The sequence below is a fragment of the Spinacia oleracea genome, chromosome 6, assembly GCF_020520425.1.
Source record: "Spinacia oleracea cultivar Varoflay chromosome 6, BTI_SOV_V1, whole genome shotgun sequence".
In the NCBI taxonomy this organism is placed as follows: domain Eukaryota; kingdom Viridiplantae; phylum Streptophyta; class Magnoliopsida; order Caryophyllales; family Amaranthaceae; genus Spinacia; species Spinacia oleracea.
The window spans coordinates 146,736,025-146,751,360 of record NC_079492.1 but is presented as its reverse complement, the minus strand read 5'-3'; the positions used below and the strand labels follow the sequence as shown (position 1 = coordinate 146,751,360).

At 35.0% G+C, this 15,336-nt stretch overlaps 3 protein-coding genes across 3 annotated transcripts in view; 1 reads left to right on the top strand and 2 right to left on the bottom strand.

Moving 5' to 3' along the window:
* The window catches only part of LOC110795312 (uncharacterized), a 2,506-nt gene extending 1,320 nt beyond the window's left edge, over window positions 1-1,186 (top strand). Inside the window, exon 2 of the mRNA XM_022000315.2 lies at window positions 630-1,186. Within this exon, the coding sequence (XP_021856007.1) occupies window positions 630-808 (179 nt within the window). The 3' untranslated portion in view covers window positions 809-1,186. The remainder of the gene's footprint in view (window positions 1-629) is intronic.
* Window positions 1,187-2,367: 1,181 nt separating this feature from the next.
* Window positions 2,368-6,226, bottom strand: LOC110795320 (monooxygenase 3). Its single transcript, XM_022000324.2, has 6 exons — window positions 5,908-6,226; window positions 5,608-5,754; window positions 4,572-4,637; window positions 4,307-4,472; window positions 3,961-4,189; window positions 2,368-3,058 (listed from the first exon to the last, which is right to left on the bottom strand). The coding sequence occupies exons 1-6, from the start codon at window positions 6,153-6,155 to the stop codon at window positions 2,553-2,555; spliced, it is 1,362 nt and encodes a 453-aa protein (XP_021856016.1). The 5' UTR covers window positions 6,156-6,226; the 3' UTR covers window positions 2,368-2,552.
* A 3,334-nt stretch (window positions 6,227-9,560) lies between these two features.
* Window positions 9,561-13,998, bottom strand: LOC110795327 (RGG repeats nuclear RNA binding protein A). Its single transcript, XM_022000330.2, has 7 exons — window positions 13,629-13,998; window positions 12,127-12,421; window positions 11,976-12,041; window positions 11,762-11,894; window positions 10,964-11,122; window positions 10,674-10,730; window positions 9,561-10,048 (listed from the first exon to the last, which is right to left on the bottom strand). Exons 1-7 carry the CDS (start codon window positions 13,798-13,800, stop codon window positions 9,860-9,862), a joined length of 1,071 nt encoding a protein of 356 aa, XP_021856022.1. The 5' UTR covers window positions 13,801-13,998; the 3' UTR covers window positions 9,561-9,859.
* Between the last annotated feature and the right edge of the window lie 1,338 nt (window positions 13,999-15,336).

The window sequence follows — 15,336 nt, the reverse complement described above, 5'->3', positions numbered from 1 at the left end:
TTAGGGAGCACTCTTAAGTGCTATCGAGTTATTGGTAATGTTTTCCTGTAAGCTATGTGATATGATATCCAAGGACTGGGGAATTTGGGATTCGGATTCATTTTGTTACTGCCTGTTCTAATCCTGTTGACATGGTTCCATAGGGAACTGTAATACACTCCAATTTTGACTGTAATCATCTGTTGTTTTTCCCCACGAATTCATTCCCTTTAGGCTCCCTTTGGTAGTGTGTAAAACGTTTTCATGGTAAAAGATTTTCCCCCTTTCAATCATTTTACGTAGTTTGATTTAACAAGGGATGCAAAACAGTTTCCATAACTCCGTCAAAGGTGGAAAGACCTTTTTCTTTTGAAAGGGAGGGAAATTTCCGCCTTTCCTCCTTACCTTACCTCGCTCTCCCTTCTTTCCCTCAATCTTCACTATCTTCTCCCATTTTCTTTTGAGGCACCAAACAAAGGAAAACTAATTTGGAATTGTGTTTTCCCTTAATAAATGTTTTCCATGGAAAATCATTTTGCACTGAAAACGTTTAACATCAAACCAAACGGAGCCTTAATCCCTTGTATCAAATAATCCCTTGGTTTTCTTGATATTGGCTACCCATATAACATGTTCTTCTGGAATGGCAGTTGAAGTTGTGAGTAACAAGCCTGGTTCAGTTGCTGCGAGGATTGAAGGTTTGCAGGTTGCTGGGGCGGTAGGCATTGACGGCACTCAGAGCACCGTGCATTTGGAGCTTGAAGAACATGATTTGTTGCACCGTCATCAGCACCAGCACAATACAATTGATAGGAAACGTTCAATGTGAATGAATGCAGTCAGTTAAAACTGTTGCGTTCTTCTCAATTGCAGCAATGAATCGTGACCTGCTTAAGCTATGTTTGATTGAGGCAAGTTCCCATCCTTTTGAATTTCTTCATTGGAACTTGGAAGGATAGTGAGAATGTAGTAGAATCAGCTACTGATAGACGAATTAGTTCTTATGATCAGCTAGTCTTTCTGATATAGTAGCTGAAATTATAGGTTGTATACATATATAGAGCCATAGAGGTGGATATTAACTGTATAAATTTGTGGCAAAGACAGCTTAATAGCTTATTACAACTTTTTAAGGACAGCTTAATAGCTTTTTATTACCAACTCTTTAAAGACAGCTTTATAGCTTAGTATTACAACTTTTTAGAGACGGCTTAATAGCTTATTGTTACAACTTTTTTGTTGGTGTTATTGTTATGTGACAGTGACACTGCTTTTATGGGATGGTTACCTGACAAACCGCCGAATTCTGTAGTTATGACTTCTCTAGTTCTCTGAGCTTAATTTGCAGATTGTTTGACCATTTTGATGATCATTAAGAGAGTGTTAGATTTGCCGTAAAACGTTTTCCTGAAAAACAAATAAAAAGGAGATAATCATATTAAGCCTAGTCCTGTTGGATTATTCTTGCGTGGATTTGGTCCACAATAATATTAGTGTGAATCTAAAATTAATAATTTTCTCTAACACTATTTTTACATACACAGGTACCTTTCTTGTTCACATAGTTCCTGCAATACGTTAAACCCCAAATCTATTACTATATACTAAAAGAGACACAAGGAATGACGCGTGTCAATTCCTGGTGCGATTTTTTCCCGCCAAAAATCACTTCCTTAAATAGTGTATCTGTTTTTATTTTATTTTTATTCTCTACCTTTTTTATAAAGTATTTATGTATGGAAACAAAATTTAGTTTATAAATTATGGCAATAATAGATACGACGTAATAATAATTACTCTAAATTGGTAATATTTTAGTCAAATCGCTATATTAATAATGAAAAATATTCGCTCAATATTTGGTCAAATTACCATATTAACATTTTAAATATGCATATTAGATGAATAAATTTAAACGAGTATGTTAAAAATGTTATAACTATGTAATAGTTTTGGAGATATTCTGTTAAATATTTTGTGAAAAATAATGATCAAAATCCGTGCGTGCACGGGATCTAATCTAGTTTCTTAAATATAGTAGTCATTCTTTGAATCATAGTAACCTTATGTATTTTAAAGCGGATTTAGACTTAAATGAATCACATTATTCAAGGACAACATGTATCGATACCAATCTGATTTTTTTCCCGTAATAATCCTAATAAACATGCCAAATAAATTAGAAATAAGTTGTTGATTTTTTGTAAGCAAGTTGTTGACTTTGTGTTGGCATGGTTTAGTGTGGACCATGTGTATTTAAGAATCAGACCTTCTGTCAGTGCAAGAATTAAGCTGAATCCTTCAAACTCATGGAAAAGAATATAACCTGTTAAACCTTTTGGATTCTCTGATTGCCTGATTGCAATTTGAAAAGATAGTCTAGAGAAATACACAATGTAGAATCCAACTATGATTTAGATAAGATACACCTCATTCTGATATTGCAGTTGAGAATATACTAATATAGGTTTATATACATATACTGTATATGCTAATATTGCATTATGAGTTTATGACTTTATCCTTTCCCCTTGGAAAATACTTGAAGACTGTTCAACATTGTGACGAATCGATTACAGAGGTTCACTAACAAAATTCGTATGCTCAAGAAGAGGTCCAATCTGAACCACCTTGGGTATGACAAAACCATTCCTCACCGCGCACACTACAGGGTTATCCCACTGTAGGAGGCCCCCAACAAGGTTAGCCCGTATGGTTAAGGGAAACACACGGGCCCACCTCTCATCTCCATACGATCTCATTGCATCTTCAACGGATCCTTGCCCGTGTTTCATTGCACTAGAGAGCTTTTTCGCCAAGACGATTGCATCTTCTAGGGCACAACATCCACCTTGGCCGAGGTTGGGAGTCATCGGGTGCCAGGCATCTCCGGCTAGCACAACCCCTCCTTTTGAAACCGGGGGAGTTAGAGCGGGCCATAGCCACCGGTCTTCAAGAGCTGCTCTTGAGATTTTGTCGTCAGGGGTAAGATCTATGGTGGTCAGCAGCTCGGAAGGCCAGTTTTTAACTAGATCAAGTGCTTCTTTCTTCACTTCTAATGGATTTGAAACCTTAGGACCTGATCAATTCAATAGGAATATTATCACCAATACTTGCAATAAATGGTAAATCAAAGTATTGTTAGGCAGATGCAATCTATATTATTAAAGTAGAGTGGTGAGGAGTAAGAGGCCTCCAAAACCCCAATTCTCAAACCACAACTACTGCATGTCATCAATTTTATTCACTTAAATTAAGCTGAACCAAATAGGAAACTACCAAAGCATGAAATTGAAATACCCGAGTGAAAAAAAAAATACTAACAAAAAAGGAAAATATTAAAAACTTTAGTCAATTTAAATAATAATATGAACAAAGTAGGAGACTAAAATTAATGCTTTTATTAGCTTTTTAATTTGATAGAAATCTCGTGCATTATCACGGGCATAGACTAGTTTGTTGTTTATAGTAGATGTTTCTTTTTGGAAAAGTTGAATGACATTAGTGATAGACTTCAAAGACTTTGAGCATGGAACTTGTAAAGATCTTCGCTGGGGGTTGTCTAGCTAAGATCTAGTTCTTGTGTTTTGTTTTGCTTTGCTGTTTAGTTGTACGGATTATTTGGTTAATAAAAAAATTCATTTACCCCCCCCCCCCCCCCCCCCACCTCTCCCAAAAAAAAGGTAAAAATCTATCTAAAACAACCTATTACTAATTGCGAACACCTTGTTTTTACTGAACCATCACACACACAGTTTGTTAACATTTTACCTCCCATCCATTATCCACAGAAATAATCTCAATAGATGATCAGTAAAACTTTGACGAGGAAGATGTCTCGACGTTTTGAATGTAGAAGTTATGCTAGGTGGAAAATTGATGAGAGGCAATATATGGTTCATTAAAAAACTGAAAGCTTCCCTATGATAATTCAATTGCAAATAAAATGTAAGATATGTATTAGACTGTAATTTGCTAGACCTGGAGAACTTCTGTTGTAGCAGATGAACCAATAAACTTTGTTCTGCGAAACAGGAACAAATCCAGCTCTTATTCCTCTTCCATAGATGTAACTCACTCGCGGTTGATGAGGCTGCCCTTCGCTATATACTGCCAGCCCTCTAATAGCACAATGACCGGAATACTTAGGCTCTGGAAAACCCATCCACTGTGCTATTTGAGACCGGATTCCATCACATCCTATTATAATCTGATGAACATGATAACAAAAAAAGAGTTAATGATACTAAAAAAGTTGATTTGCTGTTAACTGTGAGCCTTAACATAAAAAAATAAAAACATTAGTATGTGTTTGTAGTTAATAAACCTTGGCTGATAATTTAGCACCATTGGTTAACTCTAAGCGAGTTTCCCCTGTTCCCTGATCTGTCTCAATCTTAGCCAACTTCGACGAGTATTGCACGGAATTTGGGGGCAGTGCATCAGCAAGAGTCTGTAGAAGAACTCTCCTCTCCACTGCACGTACTTCTTGACTACAAATTGAATTTTCAACACAATTAGTTTTGAACTGTATTAAATGATTCCCAAGGAAAAACTATACATGTACGGCTTAAAAATGTGAACTCATTAACCTTGGATCCACGTCTTTAAACTCGAAAGACCTGAGCTCTTTCCCTTCATCTGTTTTTATCGACAACCTGTGCAGCTGATATCATGAACAAATTCAGTGGCAAAAAGAGTACATAGATGAGACCTGAATTGTTAGGTCATTATACGACTCAGCTGTCATTTCTCAGTCTGTCAGTCTTTCAAACTTTCAAGTGATGATTTAAGGAAAATTTGATAGGCTCCTTCGCAATTTTCTATTTAGCAAACAGATTTTTTTTAGCAACTATAACAAGCCAATGTCACCTCTAAGCCAAGGCCTTAATTTCTTCAACTAGTCTTACTCATCAAAAATCACTTTCTGTCCTTAAGAAACTCATCTCATACAGTCATTGATATGGTGTATGATACCAAACCAATGTCACCTCTAAGGAAGGCCTTGATTTCTTCAACTAGGTTTAGTCATCTCAGTCCACAATTGCATTTGACACATTAACGAATCAGTAGGAATTAGTTTTAGTCATCAATAGTCGGCTCAATTCAGTAAAATTCAAGTGAAGAGATCACGAGAATAAGGCAAAACTGCCAAATTACAAAGATTAATAATCCCTTCGTCCCTAAAAGATTGCCCCATTTTACCATAAATGGAAGTCCATGTTTGTTTGTCCTATACCTTATTTGGTTTGTGGTCCCACGTATCTCTTCTCACATAGCATGAATGATTATTTCATCTAACTAATAGATAAATCTAACTACAGACACACCTCTTTGCTCTTGGCTATAACCAATTCTTAATGAAGTGAACAAAAGAATATGAGACAATCTTTTAGGGAACGAAGGGAGTACAACTTTGCCCAACAAGAACGCAACACCTTAACAAGTTAGAAATATTCAATACTTAAATTCATATCATAAACTTCACTAATCACATATATACTACTAAGAAACAATACATTAACCTTCACATCCATACAATAAAAAATAAAAATAAAATAAAAATAGGATTTACTATATGAATTTGGAGAAATGGTAGAAGAATTGTAAAGAATAAGAAAGCATTACCCTTGAATTTGAAGAAATTGAGTCCTAAGCTCATTTCCAACACCAAGAATATCTAATACTTTCCACCCATTCTTAAAGAGGGTGAGTGATGTCCCCCCTTTTCTTAAAGTTTCTGATTGCTCCAAAACTAATGATGGAATCCCAACCCTGAAACAAAATCAAATTCTGATTATCATACTAATCAAGTCAAATCAAAGAATTCCTAATAGTATAATTAATCGTCAAGTTGATAATGTAATTTGAACTAATAACACAACAACTAAATCCAGACTAAGAAATACAGAGGGTTTGTTATAGAACCTGTGAAGGGCGAGAGCAGTGGCAAGGCCAGCAATTCCAGCACCAACAATGACTATATCTTCTTTTCGGGTATCAGAATTTGATTTTGAAAGACATAAGATTTTATTTCCAATTTGTGGGTTATAATAAGGAACAAATTTGTTAGGTGGGTAAGTGTATGTTGATCTTTTGTGATTGAATGATGGGGTAGAATAAGGTGGGAGAAATTTGTTGCCATGGAAAAGGGATGATAAGGTCTTTGATGACATAATTTCTGGGTTGATGAGGAAGTAAAACACAGTCAATTGCACAAAGGAGAGAGACGAGAGAGTTTGTAACTAGAGAGTAGAGAGAGTGGGGTGCCAGACACGTGTGTGAAAGATGGCCATAGAATGATGGAAACAAGTGGATGACACATTGACACCGGTTCACTAAACAAGTATTTTCGGATATCAGATATGTGCTTGCAAATACATATCATAGCAACAGACAAAATAGGAAAAAAGACAAAAAAAAAATTAAATGGTATTTTTTTTTTTTTTTACAGAATGGTACTTCCTATTTTGTCTTTTAGCTATTTGTCTTTTAGCTGATATATTTGTTGCCACATATCTGATATGCGAAAAAACAACCTCGTTCACTATCCGTTTTTAGTTTTTTGGTTTAATAATTCATATGAAGTATGATTAGATTGAATTATGAACTACGGCCTAAAAAATAGGCATACTTATATTACAGTAATCATGTTTGAAAAACTGGTAATAAAAAATTAAAAACTATTTTTTGTAATTTTTATGTTTTGATTTTTAATTTTGTAAGAACATAAAATTGAAAAAAAAAATGATATCTAATGGGTTTCTAACTTTCTATTGATTGTTACTCCCTCTGTATTTATTTAATTAAAGAATATACTTTGACCGGCACGTATTTTTATAATAGTAAGTTGAATTATTAAAATAAGATAAAAGTGGGTAGTAGTTGAATTATTTATTGTAATAAAAATATGACGTGAGTAAGTGTAGAGACCACAAAGAACGAGAGAAAATATTAATATAATTGAAAGTGGAACCATGATAGCCAATAAAAGGAAAGTGTATTATTTAGTTAAATACGACCGATTATAAAAAAATATAGCCTTTAATTCAATACAGAGGGTGTACTTTTTTTATGACGTTATTGTTCTATATTTATATTTTCTAAAAATTAGCTTGGATTGTTTTATATTTTGGGCATATAATGCATTTTTATATGACACGGTCCCTTATTTTGGGTATTTCATATTAGAATTGGTGTGTACAGGGTACCAAACAGGGTACCCGTTCTGGAAAATTGAGAACCGGAACCTATAACAACAGGGTACCCGGAAAAAAAAATAGGGACTTGTGAATTTTGAGCTTCGACCATGGTGTAGACTTATTAAATTTTAAGCTCCTACCATTGTACGAGCTTGAAATTCAAAATTTTATACCATGGTCGAAGGTCAAAATTCATAAGTCTGTATCATGGTACAAGCTTAAAATTCATAAGTCTATACCATGGTACAAGCTTAAAATTCATAAGTCTATGATTTTTTTTTCCGGACAAAAAAAAACCTCTTGTAAAATAGTCAAAGTTTCGCCAGTGGACCCACACATGTAACTATATGCGGTGGCCGGATTGACACTCGGAGGTGGCGCCCGGACGTGGTGGTGGTCAGAAATGTGGTAGGAAGGTTAGAGGCGAAAGAAGGTAAATGAGGAAGGTACATATATGAGGGTATATGGGTAAATAAATAGGGTAATTTTGAGTAACATGGGGCGTTAAATAGTAAGCCCCTATAAGAAATATGCGCACAAGTTGACAAATTTTTATAAACAGGTTTATATTTAATCAAATCCAACCATAAAATAATGCATAAATCAAAACAAAATCATATTACACCCAACAATAGTAACACCATGTCACCGTCACACCGTGTTTATTGTGCTTAAAGTTCCTCATAATCTCATTTAATACTATAAATACGAAGATTTTCAATATGTCTGGTAAAAAACGTGGTTGGTCGGGTTTGACCTATTACTTTACGGGTTCAGATAACAAAAACGTGGGGTCGGCCAATTTTTAACCGGTCTATAGTGTGTTTAAAATAGACTCCGACAATCATAGTGTGTTTCAACAGTCCAAAATCATGTTTTAGAAGATTAAATATACCTGAATCGGAACCCGCATCGTCGTAATTCAGAATCACTACATTTATCTCCAAGTCCGACAATCCTGTCCCAAACAACCTGAACCGGGCAGTTGCAGCTTCAACAACACACTCTAAATCTTCCTTTAACTTAGTATTTTTCCATCTTAATCTTGGGATTTCCAGCTCTGTCAATTTCTGCTTGTTTTACTTTCTCCGTCATTTCCTTCATCTCCTCCTCCAACGCCTTGATTTTCCATTTCAAACCCTTACATATGGCATACCAACCCTCACTCAGTTGAACATACAATTCAGAAACCAAACACATAATCTCACAATCAAGTTACACGACAAATTTAAACAATGTTCAAATCAAATCACAAATTTAAAAAACACAGATAAATTCTAATAAAAAAATAAATTGGATTGAAAAAGCTAGGTGTTTGTCTTATACTTACATTGTCTGCTGAGGTTCTAAAGTCCAAAGTCCAAAATTAGTGAGGGTTGGTATGCCGTATGTGAGGGTTTGAAAGGGAAAATCAAGGCGTTGGAGGATGAGATGAAGGAAATGACGGAGAAAGTAAAACAAGCATAAATTGACAGTGCTGAAAATCTCAAGATTAAGATGGAGAATGCTAAGTTAAAGGCAGATTTAGAGTATGTTGTTGAAGCTGCAACTGCCCGATTCAGGTCGTTTGGGACACGGTTGTCGAACTTGGAGATAAATATAGCGATTCTGAATTACGACGATGCGGTTTCGATTCAGGTATATTTAATGTTCTAAAACATGATTTTGGACTTTATGATAAAATTACCACTAACTATCATAAAGTCATTAAGTCCAAAATAATTCCTTAGGAATAAGAGTACCGATTTCGACATATAAACATATCATAAAGTCCAAATTCATGTTTTAGAAGATTAAATATACCGAATCGGAACCCGCATCGTCGTAATTCAGAATCGCTACATTTATCTCCAAATCCGACAACCCTGTCCCAAACGACCTGAATCGGACAATTGCAGCTTCAACAACACACTCTAAATCTGCCTTTAACTTAGTATTTCTCCATCTTAATCTTGGAATTTTCAGCTCTGTCAATTTCCGCTTGTTTTACTTTCTCCGTCATTTCCTTCATCTCATCCTCCAACCCCTTGATTTTCCCTTTCAAACACTCACATACGGCATACCAACCCTGACATGTTTATATGTCGAAATCGGTATTTTGGACTCTCTTAATCCGCATGTCATTCCACTTGTAAGTTTGTAACCCCTTAAAAGACACGGAATATTCACTTTAAGTTGAGAATTGTTTGCTAACTTTGCAAATTCAGATGCTGGTACAAATAACTGTTCATAAAATTGTCTAGATATGGATCAAAATTCTAGCTCTTCCAATAAACCAACGTCTTTGCATCAATTTCTAACTTCTGGGTAAGTTATAAACTATGAGGTACTAGACAACCAAAGAACAATTGGTCAATTCCAGGAATTAAGAAGATTGAATTTGGATCCAGAAACTAAAGCTACCTCAATACTAGAAAATTCTTCCCAAAAAAGTCAGAACTAAGACCAAAAGTACACTTTCTATCACCCTAATGATTTGGTAAAAGACGAGACGACCCAACAGAGAACAAAAAAACAAAAGTTGCAAGGTAAAACAACTAAGATTTACACTCTTTAATACAGGAAAAACATCATATTTCCTGTCAAATCTTTTTGCAACTGATGAGCTCCTGAACATCATAAATAAGTCTCAAATTTAAGAGCGCCAAAAATAAACTAAGACAACAACGGACAAAATCTCAGTTTTTTCCACCCAAAGTTGGGAACTGGTTGGGATCTTCAATTTTAGGAGCAGTTGCATGGTTCATGCCATATCCTCCACCACCATTACCTCCCCTGCCACCGCGGCCGCCTCTTCCTCTTCCACCACGCCTTTGGTATTGATCACCACCCTCGGCAGGCCTCAGAAACTCATTTATGCTCACAGACTGGATTAACAAGAACAAGGTAACATATTAATTAAATACATCAACATCAAGAAAATAATAATAGAAAGTGTTTTTCTACATTGTACCCTAGTAGTTCTTTGATTTATATGTTAACCCAACGTTAAAAATAAAAAATCTTTAATTTTTAAAAATATAACCTAAGTCATTGGATTTCACAGTAGGTTTCTGCAACCATGCATAACAAATCTCATGACACCAAAAGAAATGGAAACTTGAACAAAATCTAACTGAAATACAAAACGATACCAAAAAAGCAACTTCCAATGAGGTCACAGTAGGTATTTTTTTTGCTTGTTTGGATAGCAACTTCCTAGGGTGGACAAATAAGTACTTCCTCCATTTCTATATAGTTGCAACACTTCCCTAAAATGGAAATGTGACAATAGTTGCAACACACCTAAAATGGAAACATTTTTTACCCAAAGATAAGTGAGTAGTGTGACTAAAGTGGTTGTGCCTCCACTCAAGTACCACTTTCATAAATACCGTGTAGGGTGTATGTTGCAACAATAAAGAATCAGAAGAAGTATATAAAACGTGCAAGTGTAAAATTTGTATGCCTTTAAAAATAAACTTCAAACTCAAATAAGCAGAACACAGATACCTTTTTGGCCTTCTCTTCTTTCTCTGCAGCCTCTTTCTTCTTGTCTTTGTCAGAGTTCTGAACAGAAAATAAATCATATTGGTTTTGTAAAAAGATGCATCTACAAATTTCAACAAGATAACTTTCAAATGAATAACTACTCAAGTGAGTGAAAATGGTGGTAACTAGGTACTTGGTACTACATTACCAATTTCCCATCCCCTGATCAGGGGAACTACGCTCATCACCACACAGCCACCTCTATCCCCCTCCACTCCAAATAGTAAAAACCGAAATAAAGGGCAACTTACCAGTTGAATGAAGACCTCGTCATCAACCTTCTTCTTTGTTTTCAGCTGCATGGATTCGAAGTCCTTGTCCACATCAACCTTCCTTTCCTCAGCCTTCAATGCTAGCAAAGCCTTCCTCTTCTCCTCCAAGACCTTCTCATACTCCTCGAGAGTCATTTGCTGATGCAATGATAATCATACCCAGGTAAGTACTAGACACACGGCACAAGTCATGCTAAGGAAATATGAAAAAAATGTTTATCAAAGATTATATGAAATCATTAGCAAAAATAACCTGCAAATCTTACATATGAAAATGCTGTTCCTTGCATAATTGTGTAGCATAAGCACATATAGTATGGTATTTTAACCAGAGCATCTTAATAATGTAACCCAAAGCAACTGCATATGCTATTTCCTCAAAAAAATCTAAAAACAAACAGGGCAAGTGTAAAATCCAGGACCTCATTATTATTTTAGCAGTGGCGTTAATTGAAAAGACATGTACGGGAAATAATAATATCCAAACAATAATTTATCCATAGCCATGATATCAAAGCATCAATATCTATAGACAGATATCAAAGGCATTCAAGAATGTGATGACATGCAAAACCTATTCTTCCGATTTATCCAAACATTCACCAGATAATTCAGGAGTTATCATCAACATTGTCATGATATCAAGAGTTAGAAAAAGCAGCATATAAACACAAAATGGAGGTCCCAAACTCACTCGTCCAAATTTACATAAGCTCACGAAAATATTGCAGAAATCTAGAGCCATCGAAAGTAATATATATGTATAAAGTAACCCACCTTTTCTTCAGGCTCTACTTCTTCAGCTTCCTTTTCGGGATTCTCCTTTCCAGCATCAGCAACTTCTTCTCCAGCTGGCTTCTCAGCTGCAACAACTGCCTCATTTTCAACCACAGCAGGTTCCTCAGTCTCCCTACGAGATATTTTTAATATCAGCATGTTTGCCTGAAAGACTATAAAATTGTGATTAACTGTAGAATATTTTTACACTTACTGTGCGATCTCATCAGCAGGAGTTCCCCAGTTTCCACGGCCAGAACCCTCACGTTTGACATCACCACTGCTCAAGAGAATCATGTGACCATTAAATCACCGAAGAATACAACACAAAATAAATTGATGATCATAACAGTAAGGGTACTCACCCTCTTCCAGTCCCACTACGGCGCTCATACGTCCTCCTAGGCCGTTCACCTTCAGCAGCTTCTCCATTTTCAAATCCACCACGGCGTCCTCCACGGTAACCGCCACGAGGAGGACCATACCCTCCACGCCTTTCAGTTTGTCCTCTTTCCTCCTTATACACCATTGGAGCACCATTATCATTGGCAAATGTGTCATCATTTTCTCTGTTAGCTCCACCTGGACCACGTCCACGTCCATATCCACGACCACCACGGCCGCCTCCTCCGCGGCCACCTTCATTCCTTGCCTCTCTCACTGCAAATGGTCAACTTTCACTCATCAGTATTAAGAATAGAATGCTAGTAGCCTAAATGATGCATCAAAGGAGAAATGTTGGGGTCATGGGACTTCAAAACAATAGAGTGAACCCAACGAACTTTAGGAAAAATGCTTATATCTAATTTCAGAACAACAAGTCATCCAAAAAGGAAAGCTTTATACAAGCTAATTGCACTCCAATCAAGAAAGAAAAATACGTGCAAATTTAAGACTTTTAACTCGTTATCAACACAAAACCTATAGGAAGCAAGATCCTTCCTTCCCTGAAAAACATAATGCAAATCCCTTGGATTTAAGTAAATCATCGATTATTTCAAAGAATTCGGAGAAAAGCATACATAGAGGGGGTAAAATACATTCTCCAACAGTATTTTCCACACACAAAAAAATGAATATCATAACTTAATCAATGTGTTGAACAAACTAACAATCAATGTAGAGCGAGCTTTATAATGATAGAGCTTCCAATAAACAGCAGAGCCCAAAGTAGTGGAACAAGATTAAGTTTCAGACAACTTGAATCAAATGGTGGATACTCAACTAGTTGACTTATCACATATGAATCCATGATTAATAAATGCTGATATTTATATTTCTGCGCCTTTTGACAAAGCTAACCGCATAGTAAAACTATAAAATCTAATTTGAATAGAAGAAGCACCAGAATGCAACACTACCCACCAGACAATTAATTAAAATAGTTAATTTTATGGTGTGAGAATACGAATGTTATGAATGGTCAATCAGGGATGGGATTGCGGAAAACGGGTCAACCACTGAGCCATGAACACTATTTTTTTTAAAAAGGAAGAGGCAACTTTCATACACAAACAGGATCTCCAGAAAATTGAAAAATATCAAAAGGTTCAACATTTAGAGAATATCACCATCCCAATGTGATTTTTCAGCTAACTCAATATAACATTAACATATAACAAATAAGAACAGCAAAGTATTACTCGTTCACAATCAAAAGCAGCTTTAACAATAAATATTTTTCAAAAAAGGATGAAACAGAGAATCTCAAACCCTATAATAGTTGACTAGTTTGCAAACTCGACGACTATACAAAATAAATAAATCTAACATTTTAAAACTTGAATAATCATCAATATATCAATAAAAACTCAGTAATCAGTTCATTAAATTATAGAACAAAAAAATGGAGGAGAGAAAAAATTACCAGCTTGAGAAGGAGGGAGTGGCTTAGACGGGAGTTTGGCTGGCTTAGCAGCAGCGGCGGCCGGAGTTTTCTTCTCATTGGCGACGGCGGCAGAAACCTTCTGCTGAGCAGCAATGAGGGCGGGATCCTCGGCATCATCATCCAACAAATCAAAGGGGTTTGTGGTTGCCATATCTCACAAGATTTTTTTGATAAACCCTAACCTCTCGAACAAAAATTTACCCAGTAAATGGAAAAGAAACCTTAGTAATCCATGAAATTGAATTGAAATTGGAATTAATCAGAGAATGAGAGGGAGAGTGATAGAGAGAGAAAAATAGGGAGAGTGAGAGCACGAGAACAAAAACCCTAGCAAAAGCGGCTGAGAAATGGGGCAGATGATGGAACCTAATCTTAAAAACCCTATAGAGGAAGGTTAGGGTGTGATTGGGCTCACGGTAAGCTTTTTGTAGCTTTATCCATCAACGGTTCATTAATCATCCGACCCATCCATCACCCGATTTACCCTTAACGGAATGAATCAGGTCAAACGGGTGATTAACGGGTATAATTAAACTCGTCAACTTTACAAAAATACTAAAACAGACATCAGGAGTGACACGTGTAACTTCCTGGTGCAAAAATTCTCCGCCGTAAATATTTTCCTAAAAGTATATTTACTTTATTTCTTTATTTTAATATTATTTTCTATCTTTTGTTATAAATTGTTTATGCATCGAAAAAAATATTGGAATAATATAGAATATGAATTAATAGATACCACGCAATGATAATTTTCTTTAAATGAGTTTGGTAATATTTTAGTCAAAAAGGTATATCAAGTGAAAATTTTATGCATTATGTACTTAATATTTTGGTCAAACTAGCATGTTAAACGTATAACGTATGTATTTTGTAATGCGTAGTAGGACGAAATTTGCGTATTAAATGATTAAATGAGTAAGTTCGAGATTTATTAATTATCCATTTGTTTTATGAGGAGAAATATATCAGTTAGATAATTTTAGAAAAGATACTTAAATAATAATTTTAGAAATTTGTATGTGCACGGGATTTAATCTATTAATATTAATATAAGCTAATATGTGTTAAATAGTGGATTATGAATTAAAATGTTGAAAACATTTGTATTTATAAAATAGCCTAAAATGCTATTGTCTATTACATACGGATCTAAAAAAATCAATTTATTTTATCCAATTAGTTTTTGAGCCCGTTCAAAAAACGAACAATTATATAGTGATTGTTAATCTATACCTAGTATTTAAAAATATAAAAACATAAATAATTAGATGACACGTGTCACCTCATCTTTAATCCGTGAATTTGGTTTTTTTTTTTTTTTTTTTTTTCCTTTTGTTGTTATACATAACATTTTACAGCTTCAACACCTCTCCAAATCCATCTTCTTCATTTAACATCAACACAACATTTTATTTATATATTCATTCAACCTCTTACACTCCATCTCCATTTTTAACGCTCAATATTAATTTACCATCTAATTTATATAATTTTTTTCAACTTTCAAATTTCACTATTACCGATTAATTCTTTGAACGGGCTCATAATCTAGTTAGATCAAAAAAATTGATTTTTTTAGATCCATATGTAATAGACAATAGTATTTAATCTATTTTATAAATATAAATGTATAAAATTTTAATTCATGGTCCACTATTATTATAGTATAGTAAACTAATTGAAC

Bases quoted from the DNA above. Each gene is read 5' to 3' on its own strand.
- LOC110795320 (XM_022000324.2), bottom strand. From the start codon at position 6,155: ATGTCATCAAAGACCTTATCATCCCTTTTCCATGGCAACAAATTTCTC. The intron at 5,755-5,907 runs GTTCTATAACAA...ATTTTGTTTCAG, and splicing joins ACTGCTCTCGCCCTTCACAG to GGTTGGGATTCCATCATTAG. The intron at 4,473-4,571 runs GTTAATGAGTTC...TTCAATTTGTAG, and splicing joins TTTAAAGACGTGGATCCAAG to TCAAGAAGTACGTGCAGTGG.
- LOC110795327 (XM_022000330.2), bottom strand. From the start codon at position 13,800: ATGGCAACCACAAACCCCTTTGATTTGTTGGATGATGATGCCGAGGAT. The intron at 12,042-12,126 runs GTGAGTACCCTT...TCTCTTGAGCAG, and splicing joins CGTAGTGGGACTGGAAGAGG to TGGTGATGTCAAACGTGAGG. The intron at 10,049-10,673 runs GTATCTGTGTTC...TTGTTAATCCAG, and splicing joins AAGAAGAGAAGGCCAAAAAG to TCTGTGAGCATAAATGAGTT.